At 39.3% G+C, this 23830-nt stretch overlaps 1 protein-coding gene across 5 annotated transcripts in view; it reads right to left on the minus strand.

Moving 5' to 3' along the window:
• LOC138759472 (BAR/IMD domain-containing adapter protein 2-like) overlaps positions 1–23830 on the minus strand; it is a 90158-nt gene that overhangs the window by 44683 nt on the left and 21645 nt on the right. For 4 of the 5 annotated variants that reach the window (XM_069929951.1, XM_069929949.1, XM_069929952.1 and 1 more), the window contains one exon: positions 21108–21194. The exons of the other annotated variant lie outside the window; for it this stretch is intronic. In XM_069929951.1, the coding sequence (XP_069786052.1) occupies positions 21108–21194 (87 nt within the window). The remainder of the gene's footprint in view (positions 1–21107; positions 21195–23830) is intronic. 5 annotated transcript variants of the gene reach the window in all.

Below are 23830 nucleotides of genomic sequence, written 5' to 3' on the forward strand. Positions count from 1 at the left end.
GAGCTTTTTATTTAATTATTAGTAGTAGAGGAACAAAAAGCATAATTCACAGATTTGGAAATGTTTCTGAACATTTCTCCAAAAACACGTTAAAAAAAGCACAAATTATGCTTCTAACTTCCATTAGAATTAAGCACTAATCGATTATTTGATCTACACATTCATCAATGGTTAAAATTAAATTGAAATGAGTTAGATGAATATGTAATATTCTAATTTGGAAGAAAAAAGGCTCTGGAAATTTGAAATAAAACGGAAAATGATGCTGTTGCTTAGCAAGTCAGGCAGCATCTGTGGATGAAGAAACAGTTAACATTTCACATGCAGGAAGACTGAATCTAATCTCTTTCTACAGATTCCACCTGACCTGCTGGGCATTTCCAGCATTTTCTCCTTTTGATTTTTAACTTGGGACATTGCCCTACTATGATCAGGATAAATGCACCAATCATAATCTCGATCCCTGACATCTCTTTTCATAGATGCAGGAGTACAATATACTACTATTCCGCCACATGACTTGAATCAAAGCAACTCTCTGAAGAATGGATTCAGCAGCAATAATTTTTATTGCTCAGTTTGTTCTCAATCCTGCAACTTCATTTTCTAAGAGGATGTCAAAAAATAAAGAGGAACAAAGTAATTGAAAACTCCAGCAATTTGTTCTATCAGTGAGAATGAGATTTACTTAAATACAATATTGTTGTAACTTTCCCCGCCATTTTGATGAATGATTTTAGAAATACTTCACTAAGCTTGTTTTGATAGATCCTACAGAGGTTACAGTTAGCTGGAATCACCAATAAAAATCACCACAGTATTCAGCGGATATCACCTGACCTCTACCTGGGAAATTGCAATGCACCTTGTTTCAATAAACAAATCATTATCATATAAAGAGATTATTAACAGGTAGATTCCCCCTCTCCTAGTGTGGTGTGTGATCTACATTGACATTTAAACTGGGACACAAGAGGGTGCCGAGGTGGCTGATTGTGTCAGAGGTTTGCATCTGGAGCTCGGTTTGCTGATGGTTTCGACTGAAGGCTGAGTGGCTGTGGAGGCAAATCCATGGACACTCCGTGACTCTTGGGTACTCTCGTTTGCTTCTCTTTCTTGGATTCTAAGGGGCACTGGGCAATTTCTGCTGATAGCAAGTCTTTGTCTGCCTTATGATAGTCTAAAGGAAATTTTGTGTAATATCACATTTTCTGTTTTATTACATGACAATAAAATATTCTTGAATAAATAGTTGGACCCATATTCCTCACAAAGTGATCTGGGATATCTTTCCTTTGTTGGGAGTGTTTTAATGTGCCCCGTTAAATTAAAAAAGACATAATATAACTACCTTAACACAATTTCACGTGAAACAATTGTTAAAGGTTTCAAATAACACCAGAGCAATTCAGAAGTGAATTCAAACTGTATACTCTAACCCCTCAATGCACAATTCCTATGGAAAGCTAAACTTACAAGCTATGGAATACTAACAAAGATCCCAGAGTTTCAAGACTAACATCATGATGTTTCCACATAAGCGAACACCCAGATAGTGTTGAAAAACATCTACTCAAAGGACTTTAGATACATGCTGCTCAAAGGAAAGAACCAACACTGGGGGAAAAAAATGACCATTTCAACTTTGAGGATTTAAGGGGCATGGAAAAAGTAGAAGTTGCAAAGAGATAAAAATTATCTGCTCCCACTTTGGAACCTCATCCAAGAGAATAGATGACAATCTCATGAATGAACATTTCTTTCCAAATTACTTTTGTAAAGTCACTAGTAAATTGTCAAGTTGACCACAGGTAAAATTTGTCAATCCTCACTCTCATCAAGCAAAACTTTGGAAAACGAAGAGATTCCAAAAAATATATTCAATTAGATATGATCAAATAAAATGGAGAAGTTCAAAATGCAATGATTATATCTCCAGGATATATGCATTACATCCATTAACAATGTATTATGTATGGATAAAAAGGGATGGGATAAATCTAAAGGTAAATGGGAAGCGGAGATTGGTTTTATTTTTTCCAAGGATGATTGGTCAGATATTTGTTGTGATAGTGTAACTAGACTGATAAATAATTATAATTTTTTACATCAATTATACTTAACACCTGAAAAACTAAAAAAAATATGATTTTCATGAATCAGATTTGTGTTTTAGATGTGGTAACGCTGTTGGAACTTTTTTTTCATGCGGTTTATATATATATATATATATACACACACACACACACACACACACACACACACACACACACACAATCTTTTTGGAAGAAAGTACAATTGTTTTTGGAATACCTGTATAAGATTAAAATACCTTTAGATCCGACAGTATTTTTATTGAGTAGTTTGCAACCTCTGAAAGGTCAACTTGCTTTTGTATATTTAGCATTATCTGTAGCGAAAAAATGTATTGCTAGTATGTGGAAAGTTACAAATATGATTGATATTAATAGATGGCATAATGAGATGAAATATTGTTTAATAATTATATTCAGAATATTTACATTTTGATTTACATTGATTAGATCTTAATATGTATGTTTAATTTTTCTTTCATTTTTTTCTCTTTATGGCTCTCCTTAGGAGAGTTGGCTGAAAGGGGGGAGGGGTTCTCTTTTTTCTCTTTTTCTTTCTTTTTTCTTTTATATATAAAATATATCGTTCATGTTTAGTTTATTGTTATATATGTTAATTATTATCTATATTTTGAATGAATAAATAAAGTTTTAAAAAAACCAATGTATTATGGTAGTTATATTCAACTCCTGCACCTAATTAGAAAGAAATGTGGGCATTTTGAGAGCATCTCTCACAATCAAAGGACATTGGCAATGGGAGAGTGGATAGACTGGGCTTTTTCAAGCCCCCACCCCCCCCCCCCCCCAGCGAAGCAGACCGAGGGATGACCTTATAGAAGAGAAACACAAGTAGGGTAGATGGTCAAAATAGTTATCCCATGGTAGGGGTATCAAAAACAAGAGGGCATAGAGAGGAGAGAGGCTAAAGAGGATCTGAGGGGCAAGTTTTTTTGATAGCTGGAACATGCATACAGGCACCAAGGCAGACATTTTAATAGGGCATGGCATAGAAGAATACAATCCCAATTCTGAAAATGGATTTAGTATAGATAGGCAAAAAGGTTGATGTGGACATGGTGGGTCAAAGGAATTGGTTCCATGCTGTACAACATGACTCAATGAAGCTACAACCTCAATGATCCAAAGTGCTTCACAGGCAAAGAATCTTTGAAGTATAGAAACAAAGAAATTCAATAGGGTGAATCCCTAAACTGCAAAGATAACACCCAAATCATTTGGTTTAGTGTTGGTGGTCTAGCAATTAATATTGGAAAACTCTGTGGAAATAAATACAAAAAATTATGTGAACAATCTTGTGATTCTACCTTCATTTCTTCCACATGGACTGAATTACAGTACTCAAGGTGCACACTGATGAGTCCTATGTATCAGAGGTTTGGACCTGGAGCTTGGGCTACCAATGGTTTGAACAGACATCTGTACAGCTGCAGAGGTTACGGGAGCACTGGAGGTGAATCCACGGTCACAGTCTCTGATGGGACTCTCTTTCACTTATATTTCTCTTACTGAAGTTTGACAAAAGTTGAAGTATATCATGTATATTTTTATGCATTATTAGGTGACAATAAAAGGAACCTCGAACATTGGTATATCTGCAGCATGAGAGCCTGTGTGGTACTTTAGAGATACCAATATAACGATGCATTTTTCTATCATACTGTAAATGCTGCTCCAAAATGTCTGCAAAGAACTCCAATTGACAACCATTATAATATTTAAACCTGCATTACAACCTGCTCAGATAAAAGTTAACATATTTCATTAAGATAAACAGAAAAAAACTGTATACAGGTATAGAATCCTTTATCCGAACATCTAAAATCCAGAAAGCTCCACGAGTCGGGCGGCCGAGGAGGGGGAGACCGGCAGCGCGAGTCGGGCGGGTGAGGGGAGATGGCAGGGCGACTGGAAGGGAGAGGGGGTGGATACGGCAGCACAATTCAGGTGGGCTTAAATCTGCTTTCCGAAATCCGGAACACACTGTCCCCCAAGGGTTCTGGATAAAGGATCGTGTACCTGTAGTACAGTATTCTAACTGACCCAAAGTGTTAACTTTCATTTGTCTTTAAAATTGTTGGGTATTTTTGAAGCATTTTTATTCAATTTCAGCACCTGCAATGGTTTGTTTTTGTGAGATTAAGTTTAGTCCCATTTAACCATATAACCACTTACAGAACAGAACAGGCCAGTTTGGCCCTACTAGTCCATGCTGTAACAAATCCCCACCCTCCTAGTCCCACTGACCAGCATCTGGTCCATACCCCTCCAGTCCTCTCCTATCCATGTAACTATCCAGTCTTTCCTTAAATGTAACCAATGATCCCGCCTTGACCACGTCTGTTGGAAGCTCATTCCACATCCCTACCACCTTTTGGGTAAAGAAATTTCCCCTCATGTTCCCCTTATAATTTTCCCCCTTCAATCTTAAACCATGCCCTCTAGTTTGAATCTCCCCCACTCTTAATTGAAAAAGCCTATCCACATTTACTCTGTCTGTCCCTTTTAAAATCTTAAACACCTCTATCAAGTCCCCTCTCAATCTTCTATGCTCCAGAGAAAAAAGCCCCAGTCTGCACAACCTTTCCCTGTAACTCAAACCTTGAAATCCTGTCAACATTCTCGTGAACCTTCTCTGCACTCTCTCTATTTTGTTTATATCTTTCCTATAATTTGGTGACCAAAACTGTACACAGTACTCCAAATTTGGCCTCACCAATGCCTTGTACAATTTCATCATAACCTCCCTACTCTTGAATTCAATACTCCGATTTATGAAGGCCAACATTCCAAATGCCTTCTTCACCACACCATCTACCTGAGTATCATCCTTGAGGGTACTATTTACCATCACTCCTAAATCCCTTTGTTGCTCTGCACATCTCAATAGCCTACCATTTAATGCATATGACCTATTTAGATTTAAGGGTGACATGGTTAACGTAGTGGTTAGCGCAATGCTTTTACACTATTCTGACAATGGGAGAAATAGAGTACCATTTACGTCAAATTGCAAAGCTATTTGGCAAATGCTTCAACCTTCACTTTAAAGAATCAATCAGACAGCTGCCAAGAAAACCTAATTTGAGCAGTATTGGTGAGCTGCTTTTTAAAAAAGCATGAAACCTGATTTCATCTGATACCTTGCCAGGCCAGATTTCATAATATATATTATGGACGCCCAAAAACTAAAAAAAAACTTTTCAAAACCATAGATCTACATTTCCACACCTACATGAAGTTACTAGAGCACAGTGGTTCCCAATCTTCGTTTTTCCCCACTCGCACACCACCTTAAGAGCACCTATGTGAGTGGGGGGAAAAAACGGTTGAGAATCACTGTGCTAAATTCTAGTCTAGTAACCCATCCAGAGACATTTTGTATTCATATTGTCAACTACAGAATACAAGTTCAAAAGAGTAAATAAGTCTTAAATGATAAACTTTCATTGAGTACAAGAGTCGGAATATTTTGTTACCCTTGTGCAGAAAGTTGGAGAGTCTGCACCTGGAATACTGTGTACCATTCTATGGGATGCATTTACACTACAGAAAGTACAGAAAATATTCTGAAGGGGGCTGGAGGGACAGAAGGGCTCGAGTTACAAGGAGAGACCAAATACACTGGGACTGTTTTCCCTGGAGTAAAGGAAGTTTGGGAGGAGGGGTAGGGCGATCTTATATAAAGATATATAGTCATAAGGGCCATTGATAAAGGTGGATAGACCCAGTCTTTTCTTTACACATCTAAGCCATAGGCTCTCTCTGGTTAGTAAGGGATTACTTAAGGTGGTATACAAGTGGAAAAAAGTTGAAAAGCACTGGTTTAGAGGGTTACAGGCTCAATACATGGAACTAGCTCAGATCAGCATGGATGAGTTGGGCCAAGTTGCTGTACAACTCTCTCAACATCTGGCACTTGATACTCATTATAACGTGAGCATAGGTTTATCGATGTATTAAGACTACACAAAAGAGTCTGGAAAAACAACCAACTGAAAAACCTCACAAAGATAAGCGTATACAGAGCCGTTGTCATACCCACACTCCTGTTCGGCTCCGAATCATGGGTCCTCTACCGGCACCACCTACGGCTCCTAGAACGCTTCCACCAGCGTTGTCTCCGCTCCATCCTCAACATCCATTGGAGCGCTTTCATCCCTAACGTCGAAGTACTCGAGATGGCAGAGTTCGACAGCATCGAGTCCACGCTGCTGAAGATCCAGCTGCGCTGGGTGGGTCACGTCTCCAGAATGGAGGACCATCGCCCTCCCAAGATCGTGTTATATGGCGAGCTCTCCACTGGCCACCGTGACAGAGGTGCACCAAAGAAAAGGTACAAGGACTGCCTAAAGAAATCTCTTGGTGCCTGCCACATTGACCACCGCCAGTGGGCTGATAACGCCTCAAACCGTGCATCTTGGCGCCTCACAGTTTGGCGGGCAGCAACCTCCTTTGAAGTAGACCGCAGAGCCCACTTCACTGACAAAAGGCAAAGGAGGAAAAACCCAACACCCAACCCCAACCAACCAATTTTCCCCTGCAACCGCTGCAACCATGTCTGCCTGTCCCGCATCGGACTTGTCAGCCACAAACGAGCCTGCAGCTGACGTGGACTTTTTACCCCCTCCATAAATCTTTGTCCGCGAAGCCAAGCCAAAGAAGAAGTATAATTAACCAAATTACAATTTATCTGCATCATCTCTAACAGCTCAATTCCATTTGATAGACCAACTGCATTGACCAAAACTTTGGTTAATCTTACCAGCAAACTGGCTGATAACACCTAATAAAATATAAGAAGAGAAAACGCATGCTCCTTGAGGCTCATGCAGGCCCGACTTCAGAAGTCATTGAATAATTTATGGATTTACAATGATGTTATCAAATGGCAAATAAGAAATTAGGCCAACCAATCCAAAGATACTGCAGTCTATTTAGATGGCAATGCTCAATGTACTGCAATGAAGTAGTCGTTTTTTTAATTCATCCCCTAATTGAATGTATTACACTTCAAACAAATGTTAGATTTCATCCAGTAAATAAGATGCCCAAATGTAAATATTTCATAAATGTTTGTTGAACGTGCAAACCTCCACAGCTAGAACAAGAGTAACTATGAAGTGTATAAACCATATTTCTAACCTCATCTTCCATTTCTCTCCCCAACATCTTCACAACTGTCTTGCATGCAAAATTTCAATTTTGCCCCATTACAAATGAAAGTTTCATAGTTTCTTTGTTTTGAAAACTCATTGCTCTTGTGGTTATTGACAACTGGAGATAATGGGGACTAACAAATAATCACTTCCTGATCTGAGATGCCTGAAGCACTGCTCAGTTGATGCTATTTAATGAATAATTATTCAACTCTGTGCCTGTTGAAACATTACCATGAAAAGAAAAGGAGTTGTTTTCATTAAAATTACAAGCAAAAGGGATTTGATGCATTAAGAAACTTTGTTTAGGGCAGTGGTTCAGCGAGGTTACTCAGTCCTGTATATGATGGTTTTAAGAGCTTTTTAAAAAAATAAGCTTCAAGAATGTTCAGTGTCACAAAAGAGCACAACACCCAAACGTCAAAGAATGCATCATAAGGGGCTTTAGACTTCCATTAGACTATTACATCCTCACACCAACCCTCTACTATCTTCTTCAGCACGATGCTGAAACAAGCCATAAAAGACCTCAACAATGAAGACGCTGTTTACATCCGGTACCGCACGGATGGCAGTCTCTTCAATCTGAGGCGCCTGAAAGCTCACACCAAGACACAAGAGCAACTTGTTCGTGAACTACTCTTTGCAGACGATGCCGCTTTAGTTGCCCATTCAGAGCCAGCTCTCCGCATGACGTCCTGTTTTGCGGAAACTGCCAAAATGTTTGGCCTGGAAGTAAGCCTGAAGAAAACTGAGGTCCTCCATCAGCCAGCTCCCCACCATGACTACCAGCCCCCCCACATCTCCATCGGGCACACAAAACTCAAAACGGTCAACCAGTTTACCTACCTCGGCTGCACCATTTCATCAGATGCAAGGATCGACAAAGAGATAGACAACAGACTCGCCAAGGCAAATAGTGCCTTTGGAAGACTACACAAAAGAGTCTGGAAAAACAACCACCTGAAGAACCACACAAAGATCAGCATGTACAGAGCCGTTGTCATACCCACGCTACTGTTCGGCTCCGAATCATGGGTCCTCTACCGGCATCACCTACGGCTCCTAAAACGCTTCCATCAGCGCTGTCTCCGCTCCATCCTCAACATTCATTGGAGTGACTTCATCACCAACATCGAAGTACTCGAGCTGGCAGAGTCTGCAAGCATAGAATCCACGCTGCTGAAGACCCAACTGCGCTGGGTGGGTCACGTCTCCAGAATGGAGGACCATCGCCTTCCCAAGATCGTGTTCTATGGCGAGTTCTCCACTGGCCACCGAGACAGAGGTGCACCAAAGAAGAGGTACAAGGACCGCTTAAAGAAATCTCTTGGTGCCTGCCACATTGACTGCCGCTAGTGGGCTGATATCGCCTCAAACCGTGCATCTTGGCACCTCACAGTTCGGCGGGCAGCAACCTCCTTTGAAGAAGACCGCAGAGCCCACCTCACTGACAAAAGACAAAGGAGGAAAAACCCAACCAACAAATTTTCCTCTGCAACCGCGTCTGCCTGTCCCGCATCGGACTTGTCAGCCACAAACGAGCTTCCAGCTGATGTGGACATTTACCCCTCCATAAATCTTCGTCCACGAAGCCAAGCCAAAGAAGAAAAAGATTTATGAAGGGCAGCGCCATAGCACCAGTTGCCCCGCCTCCATTGGCTCTGGAGGGTGCTATGTGGCACTGCTCAACATGAATGTGACACAAGAGCAGGCTTTTAGGGCTGCTCCATGAAAGGCAAGTTTATATTTTTCCCTCCATGCTTATAGCCATCCTCCAGGCGGAGGCTTGGCATGAAAGGGCCTAGAGACTTGCCACATCTAGGGAATAGGAGTGTTTAACACCTTTGTTTCATTAAAATGCAGAGAGTTACTCTGTCAACAAATAACCACAAAGCTGAAAATATAAACCCAAGAGCACAAATGGACCAGCTATTTGATTAAATTCATCAGGGCAAACAAACTGGCAAAATATTTTGCACAATTCTATAATCCTAAAGCAAAGAAAGATAAATCATTTTCAAAATGTGCTTTGTATCTTTTTTGCCAAACATAACTTTTGCATTAATAATATTCATATTTTTCTTGCAAGTAATTCAATATTTTTAAATATAACTACCGTATATTTCGTGTAAAAGTCGAGTTTTTTAGACCAATTTTTAACATTAAATTTATGGGGTCAACCATTACATGGCCAAAATAAACCAAGATTGCAACCATCATTTAGAAGAGGATCTTTCTGCATCTTAAATATTTTGCCTTCACTCTCCCCCAGTCCCAAACTCAAGATCTCATCACCATATGTGAATGGCCTGCTTCCTGGACTCTGGGTGTACAATGCATATCTGCATAGCAATTTCCACTTCAGAACGATCATCTTGTGACAAGCAAATAATTAACTGGTGCAGCAATCTAATATTTACCAGGGACTTTGACACAGTAGCATGCAGGTCAGCTAAATGCACTTTAAAACGAACAGCCTCAAAATATTCAATCAACAACGCCACTTCTACCATTGAAATTTGTTTACTGACCTTGGTCAGCTGTTTGTTACAAAAGGAATCTGGATTTTAAAAACTTCAAACGATATGAATCATAATTAGATTCAGCAATCAAAAACATGTTATGCACTTAACATCCAGTTGAAAGAACACGTCATGTGCCTAAGTTTGCTCACGAGTTACTCTATACAAATACAGGAACAAAAACACCTGGAACTCATCAACATCATCCACAAGATTTTCTCCATGAGGCATATAGAACCCATAAAAGATTTTTACTCGGCAAACCATTTCTTTCAGGCCTGAGGTCACCAACACTAATGAAAATGTGCGTCTGTCTCCTACCATCGTTATTTTTTACTCATTCCCTTCCCCCATCTCCTACAGTGCCAAAGGTTCATTGCTACCAAAATGCACACGTAAATGGCAACTTCCAAAATAAAAATTTTTCTTGCGGTCTCAGAAAATAAATTTCACAACCCTAAAAACAAACTACATTTAACAATCTCATTACGTCTCGACATGAGCAGAAAATGCCCCAAGGGGTTTCACAAATGTTCCAACAAGACCAGATGCCTTGTGATAGTAGAGAATGGAAGTGGTGATCAAAAGTTCAAAAGAATTTCATTACAAATAATGTTTTGAGTGGAAAGGAAGAAAACTTGATTGTGAAATAAAAAAATGGGAGTAGAACCACAGCAAATAAAGGCAGAGTATGAAGAATCCAGCAGAAAGAGTCAGAGCTTCACACTAGGTGAGCAGAAGCAGGTACAATAGACGAGGAACAACAAAGCAGAAAAGACAACAGTCCATGCATTTATATTTGTTTTTTATTCAGGTCAAGGTGCTTTGAAATCAAGAGCATTCGCCACAACAGATATAGACTATCTTTATCAACTATGTACATACCCAGATATGCTTAAAACACACTTGTTTGTAATCAGAAACACAGAATTAAATTCCAACACATCCATTACAATTGACAATAGCTACATGTTACTTCTCACACACAATGATCTGATTTATTGATGTAATCTGATGCCACTGTCTAAGATTACAGTTTAAAAATAAGTAACGAGGGTTCTAAATTACATGGCTCAGTTGAACTGGAGTCCTGTTGCACTATAAGATGTTAAAATGGTTCCCTAAGAGTATTGCATCTAAGAAAGAAACATATCTCAAGGCATGTATGCAAACTTATTCATATTTGACAGTCAGAAAAATATGAACCTATGCCAGATAAATACTCTGTGGACCATTGCTTGCAGTGCAATTTAATATTTGACAAGAAAGCCTTTAACTTCAAAGCAAAATGGTTTCTACCAATTACAAATCAGATTAATTTGATCCTCCAAGTAAATACTAGGATTAAGTAGGTACAATATTGAGATGGCAAGATTAAAAAAAATGACCCTAGCTCACTCCATTAAGCGTCCGTCTGGTTACTAATAATTAGAACAGCACCAAGTATCAATAACAATATATAACATGGGGAGACAAGATGATGGAATCTACTAAAGGCAACATTTCACTTCATTTCTCAGATGATAGATTCATAAATACTTTAAAGTAAAAAAAAGCATCTTAGAGACTGTACCTAATGTAATCTAGCAAGGACTCCATTCATTAATTCATGGAAGGGTTATTACCTCCTGCAAAATGGCGACACTGAAAAGTAGATACTTTAATTGAGCCTATCAATGTATCAATTTTTATTCCATTTAATCCAAATAGATATCCTGCCCATTTTAAGACACCTGAAAGGACTTTAAATAATTGGTTATCACTATTTAATAGTCAAACGCTAATATTTCCTAAATTTACAATGTTCACAAGCTTGATCAAATCCCAGAAGCCACATTTTTTAAAAAAATCAACAGCTTGTGCTCCAAGTAAAGACCAAGTTCAAAGCATAGTTTTCTTAATAACATAATTATTTAATCAGTAGGTTAGAAGCAAATATTACTTTAATGTTCTCTATTATCTCTAATTAGGATCAAACTTGAAAATGTGTACACATTAAATGGAACTAAGGTCGCACAATCCAAAAATCAACTAACAATCGAATAAAGGCTGAAGCAAAAAAAATTAATAAAATGAAGTTTGATCTAAATCTTCAAACACTTTGTTATCCAATGGTTTACATGTTAAACTGAAAACCTAAAAAGTTGTTCACTGAAATAAAAGAAAAATTAAGCACATAAAACACTAATTAAAGAACCTTGTAATTTTAACCTCTGCGCTGCAGTATTCATTTCTGTTAAATGCAGGATGCCCATCTCTATAGCTACAGATTTCACTCAACTATCATTAACAGTTTTAGCAAAACACAGCTGGAACAAAGGAAACCGTTTCTGGTCAAGTGTTCGGTCTAAATGATAGGGCATTTCTTATCTGCACATTTAAATTAACAAACACTCAACACCCTTAAATTTAACATGGTATATACCAAAGCACAACTTTTCTAACAGTTGTTAAGTTTCCTACAAGAATGGATGGCCAAGTGCATGAAACAAAAAACATGCTTCTTGCCAGCAAATGAATAAATCTAACTGATAATGGGAAAGCACATTTCACCAAAACCACCGGTGGGACTGCACATCATTTATAATTTTGACTGAAAAATAGATAAAGTTCTTTGTAGACATTGAACTATAATTATCCTTTTGTTGAGAAAATCCATTTTTGAAATTTTGCAAGTCAGAAAAGTATAAGCAAATTTAACATATTGCTCAATCAACACAACACAACCACTGCAGACGACAGAGGAAGGATGTTCTTCCAAGGTAAAGAAATGCCCCCACTGGAGCCAAGCTACAATCATCAACATATTTTCAGACAGAAATAAAACATTCTGTAGCACTGATTGCTTCAAATAATTTAAAATCAGTCAAAATGAAAACTTCACAGGTGTGCCAAAACATTTAGTATCGTTTGAACCTTTAATCTGTCCCAGTATAAAGCATGTGCCAAATATTTTATAAATGCAGTAAACACTCTACCCAAATCTTCAAGCAAATCGAGATCCTAATTACAAAATGCACGTCATTATCTTCAAAAATAGTTAATAGCTCATATTGATACATTGAACTAATCTATAGAAATTCTTTAAATAATGATCAAAAAGGGGAGAAATGTTAAATGAGTGATCATGGCAGGGGGAGGGGGGAAGAAACATTTTAGCTTTCTGTGATTATTTTTTTCAGTGAAACTATGAAGTGCTATTTCTAAGTACTTCATTCAGACACACTACCAATTAAATTAGCTGCAAATAAAAAAGTATACGTCGAGTATCCCTTATCCAAAATGCTTGGGACCAGACCTTTCTCAGTTTTGAGGTTTTTAAGATTTTGGAACAATGGAACTAAGCAGGCACAGTAGCATCAGCAGGAATACCTGTATCCACGGTCGCACAGTAACAACAAACAACGGCACAGGTGGAAAATTCTTACTTACAAAAGAAAAATCTCTGCTTACAAAAGAAGACTACCTCCCTGACTCCTCCCCACCGCTGTCGCCAGTCCCCCCCAACACCTCCCCACTTCCGTCACCAGGTCCCGACACTTCTCCAACGCCGCTGCCGGTCCCTAACACATCTCACAGCCTCCACCCATCCATGACTACGGTCTCCGCTCCTGCCCGGGAGCCCAAAACCACTACTATGATGCAGAGGGCACGGCATCTGAAGTTAAAGACTTGGACCCAACTCCATTTGGCATCTTCCTGGCTAGAAGCAAATATTTCATTTTTTTAAAAAAAAACTGTTATTGTAAACAAACTAGCGCCAATTCCCCCCCCCCCCCCATTTATAACGTCATGTCAGCGTTTAAAAAAAATTCGGTTTTTGGATCATTTCATTTTTTTGATCTTTGGATAAGGGGTTCTCAACCTGTATTGTTAGAAAAGAATTTCAACTGAAGTGGTAGATTTCTTTGGCTTGGCTTCGCGGACGAAGATTTAAGGAGGGGGTAAAAAGTCCACGTCAGCTGCAGGCTCGTTTGTGGCTGACAAGTCCGATGCGGGACAGGCAGACACGATTGCAGCGGGTGCAAGGGAAAATTGGTTGGTTGGGGTTGGGTGTTGGGTTTTTCCTCCTTTGCCTTTTGTCAGTGAGGTGGGCTCTGCGGTCTTAGATTTAAACAATTAGGAAGACACAAATTCTATAGCTGGCTGATTTATTCGAAAGAGAATGCCAGATGAAGTGAAAATAGATTCCAAAATTGAAAGAAGGCAAAATTTTGTGGTGAGAAAGGCATGTTTCTCTTCTGGTTACAACAGTCTTACCAAGTTAGTTGCTCAAAATCATAGATTTAATTCATGAATCAGAAAGTTCAAAACCATGTTTCTGAAACTAACTTTTTCTTATTTATTTGGTTAACTCGTGGTCATTTAATCATTCCCTATGTATAAGCTGCATAACCCATCAAAAAGATTTCTACCCAAAACAATTATTTTTGCTTCAATTCGAATTGAAAAAGCTGCTTGCATAATTCAAGGCTGTGTAAATCCTAAACCATAACTGAAGGTTTAATATAGCACCAACAATGCAATTCAAATCCGGTGCTGTCTGTAAGGAGTGGGTACATTCTCCCAGTATCTGCGTTGATTTCATCCGAGTGCTCTGATTTCCTCCACCCTTCAGAAACGAACGGGGGTTGTAGGCCAATTGGGTGCAATTAGGCAGTATGGGGGTCATGGGTTGCTATTTACATCCAGGCGTAATTGTCGACATCAAGATTTAATTCTGGCTTCATATTAACATCGCATTTTTTAAAAAGTAAATTAGTTTTTATGCAACCAATGAGCAATATTAACATTCCTTGAGCATGTTACAAGTAATATTGTATTAAAAAGACACTTATGATACAGTAAATTTGGGGTTGTGAAGATAAAAACATATAGTAGGAGAAGAACATTTATAAAGAAAACAAACATAAATGGCTGAGTTTATTTAACTGTTTCAAATGAAGAGAGAGGGAGAGGTCAAAGAAATGCAAAGGCTTGGCAAATCTATAGCAGAGCTCACAATGGTAAAAGAACCGATAGATTCAAAAGTTTGAGTACATCAGTTAGAAGAAAACAGTTCAATTTCTCACTCAGTTAATGAAGCTCACAAGCTTAAACGTCTAAGTTTATAAACTTGTGATGAAGGGCTGGATATTAAATGGCAACACAGTTGGTGTAGCGGTTGGTGCAATGCCTTTACAGCACCAGCGAATGGAACCAGGGTTCGAATCCTGCACTGTCTGTAAGGAGTTTATATGTACTCCCCGTGTCTGCATGGGTTTTCCCCAGGGGCTCCAGTTTCCTTCCACCATTTGAAACGTTCTGGGCGTGAAGGTTCATTGGGTGTGAATTGGGCAGCATGGAAGCATGGGCTGAAACAGCCTGTTACTGAGCTGTATTTGTAAATTGAAAAAAAAAACAACGGATGGAGATTCACTTGCTGAATAAATCTTGAAAATGAGAACCTATTACTGAACGGCAAATACAGTTATCAGATTAAATCAAATCTGATTTCACTGGCAAATTGCTACAAATGATTATGTATTAATGGCATGGATCAAATAAATTCTAGTAAAAACACAATGGTGGAGAAAACAGTGGTCAAACAGTGTAATTTACAAAAGACAAAGATACAAAACCAACATTTCAGGGTTGAGCCCTTCATCAAGATATGAGCAAAATGTAACCAGGTGTCCAAATAAAATGGTGGGGGGGGGGGGGCGGGGAAGGAGCAGGAGGCAGAGAACAGTCCCACCAGCAGGAAGTTACAGGTGGATAAGGGAGGGAGGGCACAACAGCAAACAGGGGGCGGGCAGTGGCTCTGTGAATGGAGGGGGAAGAGGGTGGACAGGTGGATGAAAGAAGACGAAGGATGGTGAAGAGTGGGAGAAGGCTAGGAGAAATCAAGGAAGCCAATGTTAATGCCATCCAGTTGGAGCATGCCCAGACAGAAAATTAAGTGTTGGTCTTCCAATTTAAGGGTGGTCTGAGTTTGACTGTGACGAGGCCGTGGAAAGACACGCAAGCGTGGGAATGAGGCGCAGAATTTAAATGGCTGTTAATTGGAAATGATAAGGGATGAGGTAAGAATGCATCATGCTTGTGCGAAAGGAGACAGAAATGGAGAGACAGAGATAAGGAAAGGCAACAGGCGGAAAGTGGGGGGGGGGGGGGGGGGGGGGGGAAGAGAGCAGAATGGTTATAATGGTTTAACACCTTTTGATGGTCTGGATTCCTCCCCCAGCCAGCATTGTATGAATTCTGAGACTTTTAGATTTCCTGCTTCTGGCTTATTCCTTGAAGAAGGGCTCAGGCCCAAAGGCAATATATCTGTGATCCGATAAATGCTGAAAAGACCAGCTGAGTTCCTCCAGCATTTCAGGTGTTTTTACAATGAAGTTATTACCCTGTCCATTCAAAATGTTAATTAAATGTAAATGCAATTAACACCGACCAATTTCAAATTAACAATCACCAGAGATTAGAACAATGAAATGCATTATTTCTAATGCAAATATTCTATTGTTAGCAGTACATCCATGTTTCTGCAGAGCATGCAATTTCTAATGAGGGGACAACCCATACTTTGAAAATTCAGCTTTAATGCATCCATTCCACCCCCAACCCCCACCCCCCCCCCCCCCCCCCCCACCGCACAACAATATCTTAAAGAAGTGTTTCTGCACAAGAGAACCCTGATGATACTCCATGTGCTGTATGGCAATGTGCTCCAATTATATGCCCTTTGAATGGTTCCACTTTGTACATGGTGTGGTGATAATGAAAAATGGCAGCATTACCGACCGGAGCTGCTGTAAAGGCAACACTGCTCTGGCGCAGACCCGTGCAAAGCACTTCCTCATTGTGTCTTACCGCCCAGTCCTACTGCCAACAGATCCATACAGTCTGTTAATGGAGCCAACAGTGTTTAATTTTAAAATCCTGCAGCTTCAGGGTTTAAGTTGCTTGTGTTTGGCAGTGGCGCAATGGCTCAGGCACCAGTAATGGGAAGAAAACCCCGTTGAGGAGAAGAAACTGAGAAAACGACCCTAAGGGCAGTGACCGTGGTGCCGGACCACCAAGGGGCTCTGCAGCTGAAGGACACACGTAGGCAGCGAGGTGCTGCCGACTTGCAGGCAAGGAACCCAAAAAGGCCACAGGCTACTCAAGGAACCCAAAAAGGCCACAGGCTACTGGTGACTAGAGGCCAAAATACTCTCACCAGACTGCGGGCTGCTGGAGACTGGCTCATGAAAACCAGGTAATAGATCCGGGATTCGAGAGGATGCTGAGGGCAAGGAGGGCTCCTGAAGAGACCTGGATGCAGAAGGCTTCCTCATCGTGTTGGAAGTTTGGATCTGGGCTTGATTTGAAATAAACTTGAAGTGATAAAGGCGAATCCATGGACACTCAATGACTCTGGGGGGACTCTCTTTTGCTTCTCTTTAACTCTCAGGGGCACTGGTCAATGCCAACTCTTTGCCTGCCTTTTGACAGACTAAAAGCAATTTTGTGTAATATTACATTTCTGTTTTATTACATGACAATAAATAGTATCTTTATCAGTTTCTGGCAGTTATTGCAAATGCAGCACACTCACAAGATTTTAACTTAAACAAAAAGTTCACTTCAATATTGTTTTGGAGGATAAATAAATAGCTTATTCTTGATGTAAAACTGCAGCAGTATTGGGACACGATCACAAAAGAGGTCCAGATGGTTTAGTGAAGGCTCAAAGAAAACCAATTTATAAAAGATTTTCAAAACATCTTGAGGCATCACTAGGGGTAGTCACATTTCTGAAAACCATGCGTTTATCCCCTCAGACTGAAGAGCATGCACCTGAAGTTGCAAGAATGACTGGAAAGGAGGAGGATGGAGTTTCAGATATTTTTCACTATTGCCATGAATATTCACCATCTAAAACTAGAAATGTACAATATAAATCTATTTAGCAATGTTTCATCTTGACACCCATTAAATCTACAGTAGCACATGCAAAGTCTCCCAAATATTTTGGCACAACTTTAAAAGTGGATATTTATCAATTTAAAATAAATATATTAAACAACAGTCTGTAGTTTAAATGTCTGGTATGGGGACACCAATACCCCTGGGCGTAAAACCCTGAAAAAGGTAGTGGACACAGCCCAGAACACAGTTAAAACTCTCCCTACCATCAAGAACATCTACAGGGAACAGTCCTGTCAGAGAGCAACAGCAATTGTCAAAGCTCCACCCCACCCAGCACATGCTCTGTTCTCACTGCTGCCATCAGGAAAGAGGTGTCGGAGCCACAAGACTCACACCACCAGGTTCAGGAACAGCTGCTACCCTCCACCATCAGACTTCTCAACAACAAACTCAATCGGGGACTCATATAAGGACTCTTTGCACTTTTTTTTTTCCTCTCTGTATTGCAGTTTGTCTATATGTGTATGCTGAATACAATTTTTTTTGCAGGTAATTCTGCCTTGCCAGCAGGAAAAATCTCAGGGTTGTAGGTGATGTCATGCATGTACTCTGTCAATACATTTGAAAATCTGAATCTGAAATGCCCAACCTGGAATGGTGGGGAAGAGGCACATGAAATCCAATTAGCAAAACTGGAAATCATGGTTAAATCAGTTAATGGTCATTAAATACTATAAATTTCACAGTATAAGTGAATGGCCAACTCCATATCATTAATAGCCAAACCATTACAGGGCAGATTGATGTAAAAATGAAATTTTATCAGAAAACATCTCTAGCATGCAACAATGCCTTATCTGGTAAGAAGCAATACAACCTTCATTAACAGATTTTATGGTCAGAAGTCAAGTAAATTTGATAATTGTGAAAGATGTCGCTGTCATGCAAGTAAATAATGCCAGGCACACTGCGTAGAAAGGTCAAAGGTTATCAGCCTTGGGCTTACTTTGAGTTTCCTATTCAACCGTAAAATTTAAAAAAACCCTTTTATCCTTGTCGAGGATAGTCACACAGAAATGACACAAGAATTAGCCTCATCTATTGGGTTTCAACATTTACTGCAAGGTTACCATCAGGAAACAGCTGCCTTTGGCATATCCTTATTCAACTAGGAAAACAAAAAGCAATCCTTTACAGACCATTAATCTCATCACGGCATTCACTTTACAGGTTACTGTCCAAATAGAGATGACAGAGGTACTGATAGCAGCTATAACTTTCACTATAAAGCATATCATTCTCAAACAGACCCAAGGCAGGCATAATACTGTCAAAAAATCTTTCAACAGAAGTTGAAAATCAAAGCCAATTCCTTGCCTTTAAGAAAGGCAAGAAAAAATGTATTTTAATTCCAAACTTGACTTCTGATATAAATATTTTAAACCATATTAACTTTGTACCACTTTAGATTAACAATCACTGATAGATTTGATTCCAAACAATTTGGTCAAATGTGCTTTTTTTAAATTTTAATGTCAAACACAGACGAGAAATAATACCAATTCCAATAGTAATAATTGATCATTAACAATTATACTCATTATGGGAGGGGAGAGGGGCAGAGAAGTTGGATATATGTGGCTGTAAACATGTCTTCTTTTTTTTCTTTGGCTTGGCTTCGCGGACGAAGATTTATGGAGGGGTATGTCCACGTCTGCTGCAGGCATCAGACAGGCAGGCACGGTTGCAGGGGAAAATTGGTTGGTTGGGGTTGGGTGTTGGGTTTTTCCTCCTTTGTCTTTTGTCAGTGAGGTGGGCTCTGCGGTCTTCTTCAAAGAAGGTTGCTGCCCGCCAAACTGTGCGGCGCCAAGATGCACGGTTGGAGGCGATATCAGCCCACTGGCGGTGGTCAATGTGGCAGGCACCAAGAGATTTCTTAAACATGTATACATAGAAATATTACCCATGGGGTTGTACACTGGCTCCAGATTAAAAATCCTACACTTCCTGACATCAGTGGTAATACAAATGGTGTCCTCATCAAAATAAATGTTCATAATGACAAAATGGCACATTAAAAGATCCCAAGAATGTAATCTCTTGTGTCAAATTATCATTAAGAGAGCATCAAGCAAAAATAGTGCTCTGTTCCGCAAACCATCATTTGCAACATGAAAACCATTTGGTACATGTTAAAAAATATGAAGACAAGCACTGCATCAATAAAATAGCATCCCAGACAGCAATTAATGATAACAGAAGAAGATGCAGATAACTGAACTTTTCTTAATTCCTCCTGGGCGAGTTCCTTGTCTCCACTAGTTCCAAAGGAACTTATAGTTCTGCAGTTCATCATCCAAAATCTTGCCTTATCCACAAGCCAATCAGGATTGACAATCCATTTCAACTTTGAAGATTGTCACTGCCTATCTGACCCAATCCAAATCCTCACAATAAAATTTTCTAACCACGTGGCCTTCTCTACATTGGAAAAACCAAGGTCATCTTCTCTGTTCAGTCCACAAGGGTTACCTTGATTTTACAGTGAGGTCAGGGCAGAACAACATCCAAAAACACTAAATGTTTCCTCTCTCCACAGATGCTGACTGACCTGTTGGGTTTTCCTGTATTCTCTATCATTCTTCTCTGCAATCTGCTATGTTATTTAACATATTGCCTGCACATTTTTTTCTGTGGTCCTTTTTATTCTCTCCTTCCAGCTATACTCTTTTCACATCATTTAGCTGCCTTCAGCAAATCTCCAGCACCTTCTCTTTACTAATCTGTGCCACTGTTCACCCCATCACATTAAGTCCCCATATTCTCTCCACCCTCTCTGCAACATAAAAAGGTCTGCTTTCTGATGTTTCCTTGCTCCAATGAATGACATTCTTCACAGATACTGCCATTTCATTTTCCCACATCAGTCACAAGACACAATTCGGATATAGGCAACCCGAAAGTTTTTGTTTTCTTAAATTTCACCATGTACTGATGTGTTCAGATTTTCACTCTTAAATAAAGTGGGGATTTATGTTTGCAGAAATATTTGCCGAGGCATCCACCCTTTGATTACGGAATCACCAAGAGGCAAAACCCCTCGTATCCAGCACCTATGGGGGTTGGTAGATGCTGGATAAGTCTATTTTCTGGTTGCTTGAGATTTTCCATGTTGTGTGGATTAGTGGACTAACAGCGAGGCATGCCAATTATAAACTTGCATTTTTAAAAATCTATTTATGTTCCTTGTTTTTTTTTGCTTGAATTCGGATACCAGAGGTTTTACTTTATAATAGGATCTGATTTTTTTTCTAAAACCAGGCAATATTTTGTATCTTCATGGAGCAAATTAATGCACAAAATTCATTTTGTAGTTGATTCTTATTCCAGTCACCATATTGTTCATTACTCACCCATCTCCTTGGAAGCTTGACTGTCGCTGGCTAGTTCACCCATTTTCACTAGGGCTTCAAAATACCCTTTTGCTGCATAGGACACACCTGGAATGTTGAAATTTCAGAAAATGCATTTGTAGAAATGTTCAAGTGCTTCATAATGCATGTTTTCCTAAAATTAAATGAGTTAACATCAAGGAACCATTTGATTTAACAAATTTTATTTTAAATCTTTGAATTCAAATCTTGATGCTGGAATAATTTGAAGTAGCAGTTTAGGATTGCACGATGTAATCTTGGAAATCCTTGAACATTTATGCACAAGGTTATTGATAAGGCAATGTTACAGTGATATTGGGGTCTTAAATATGCAGGTAACCTGGGAAAATCGTCACTGGATCCCAAGGGAAGGAATTCGTGGAATATCTATAGGATGGCTTTTTAGAGCAGCTTGTGGTGGAGTTCAAGAGAAAAAGGCAATTCTGGATTTGGTACTGTGCAATGAACTGGATTTAATTTGGGAGTTTAAGGTGAAAGAACCATTAGGAGACAGAGATCATAATATTATGGACTTCCCTCTGCAGTTTGAGAGGGAGAAGCTAATGTGTGAGTGTTCTAATTAAAGATAATTATGGAGGCATGAGAGAGGAGCTGGCCAAAGCTGATTGGAAGGGGGATCCTGGCAGGGAAGATGGTAGAGCAACAATAGAGGGAGTTTCTGGAAATAATTCAAAAGAAGCAGGTTCCTTTCATCTTGAAGAAGCATTCTATAGGGAGGGTGAGGCATCTGTGACTGTCAAGGGAGGTCAAAGACATCTTAAAAACAAAACAGAGGTCATATGATATTGAGAAAATTTGCTGGAAGTCAGAGGGTTGGATAACCAACAGAGGGCAACAAAAGAAAGCAATTAGGGAAGAAAAGTGGAAATACAAAAGTACCCAATTACATAACAGAGGACATCAAAAGACTTTTTAGATGTGCAAAGAGTAAAAGAGAGGGAAGAGTGACATCAGACTACTAGAAAATAATGCTGGAGAAGTGATAATAGCAGTTGAATGGAATAGGTATTTTCATCAATCTTTACTGTCAAAGACACCAGCAACTTGCCTGAAATTTAACAGAGTAGGAGGCAGAAGAGAGTGCTATCGCCATTACTAAGGAGAAGCTGAAGATGGATAAGTCACCCAGAGTGGTTGGACCACACCCCAGAGTTCTGAAAGAAGCATCTGAAGAGATTGTGAGCGTGTCAGTAGTGTTTATTCAGGAAATGCTAGAATCGGGAATGGTTCCAGAGGATTGAAAAATTGCAAATGTCATTCCACTCTTTAGGAGGGAGAGAGACAAAAGACAGAAAATTATAGGTTAGCCTAACTTCAATATGGCAAGATTCTAGAGTGCACTATTAAGGATGAAGTTTCAGAAGATAAAAAGATAAATAGGCCTGTCAGCATAGTTTCCTTCAGGGGAGATTGTGCCTGGTGCATCTGTTGGAGTTCATTGAGGAAGTCATGAGCATAACAGACATAGGAGTCAGTGTATATTGTTTTATTCTTGGATTTTCAGAAGGTCTTTGACAAGGTTTTCAGAAGGTCTTTGACAAGCAGCCAATGGCATTTTAGGAAGAGTACTAGCATAGATAGAAAATTAGCTGATTGGCAGAAGGCAAAGAATGGGAATTAACAGGGCATTTTCGGGCTGGCTGCCAGCGACTAGTGATGTTCAGCAGGGGTCAGTGATGAGTTCACTACTTTTAACGCAGTGTAGATGATGGAATTTATGGCTTTGTGGCCAAGTTTATGGATGACACAAAGATAGAAGAGCGAGTAGTGCTGAGAAAATAGGGAGTTACAGAAAGACTTGGATAGGTTGGGAGAATGGGAAAAGAAGTGGCAGATGGAATACAGCAGATGGAAGTCTACAGTCAGGCAATTTGGGAGGAATAAAGAAATAGACTATTTTCTAAAAGGGGAAAGAATTTAGAAAGTGGAGAACCAAAATGGACTTAAAGATCAACTTGCAGGTTGAGTCAGTTGTAAGGAAGCCAAATGAAAGCAAAACAGAGTTAAAATCTACAAAGTAGAAATGTATCAAGGACTACACAGGATCTTGAGTTTTTATCCTCAATTTTACTTATATTCAGCTTCACTGAATAGTGGAGATGAAAAAATGGGCAGTTAATTGGCTTCCATCATTTAGTGAGGGCAAATAAAAATAAATGGAATGAACTCAGAAACAATTTTCAGAGCATTTATGAATTATAGATGGCATATACTTTGATCAGAGGATAGTAAAGCCAGCTTTATACCAACCTACTTGCAATCACGTTTAAAAAATAAACCAGTATAATTTGCAAAATTAAAAGCTAGTTTTATTTAAATTTAATGAGAACTAGTATGGACATACTGATTAAATAAGTTTTCGTAGAGCATTGTATGTCGACAAATGAGATTTTCAGCAGACCACTGGGGACCTGAAGGGATTCAATTACATAATCACACTGTAATCACTGTAATACACTGTAATCACAATTACACTGGGGACCTGAAGGGATTCAATTACATAATCACACTGTAATCACTGTAATACACTGTAATCACAATTACACTGGGGACCTGAAGGGATTCAATTACATAATCACACTGTAATCACTGTAATCAGTGTAATCACAATTACACTGGGGACCTGAAGGGATTCAATTACATAATCACACTGTAATCACTGTAATCAGTGTAATCACAAT

The sequence above is a fragment of the Narcine bancroftii genome, chromosome 3, assembly GCF_036971445.1.
Source record: "Narcine bancroftii isolate sNarBan1 chromosome 3, sNarBan1.hap1, whole genome shotgun sequence".
Lineage (NCBI taxonomy): Eukaryota > Metazoa > Chordata > Chondrichthyes > Torpediniformes > Narcinidae > Narcine > Narcine bancroftii.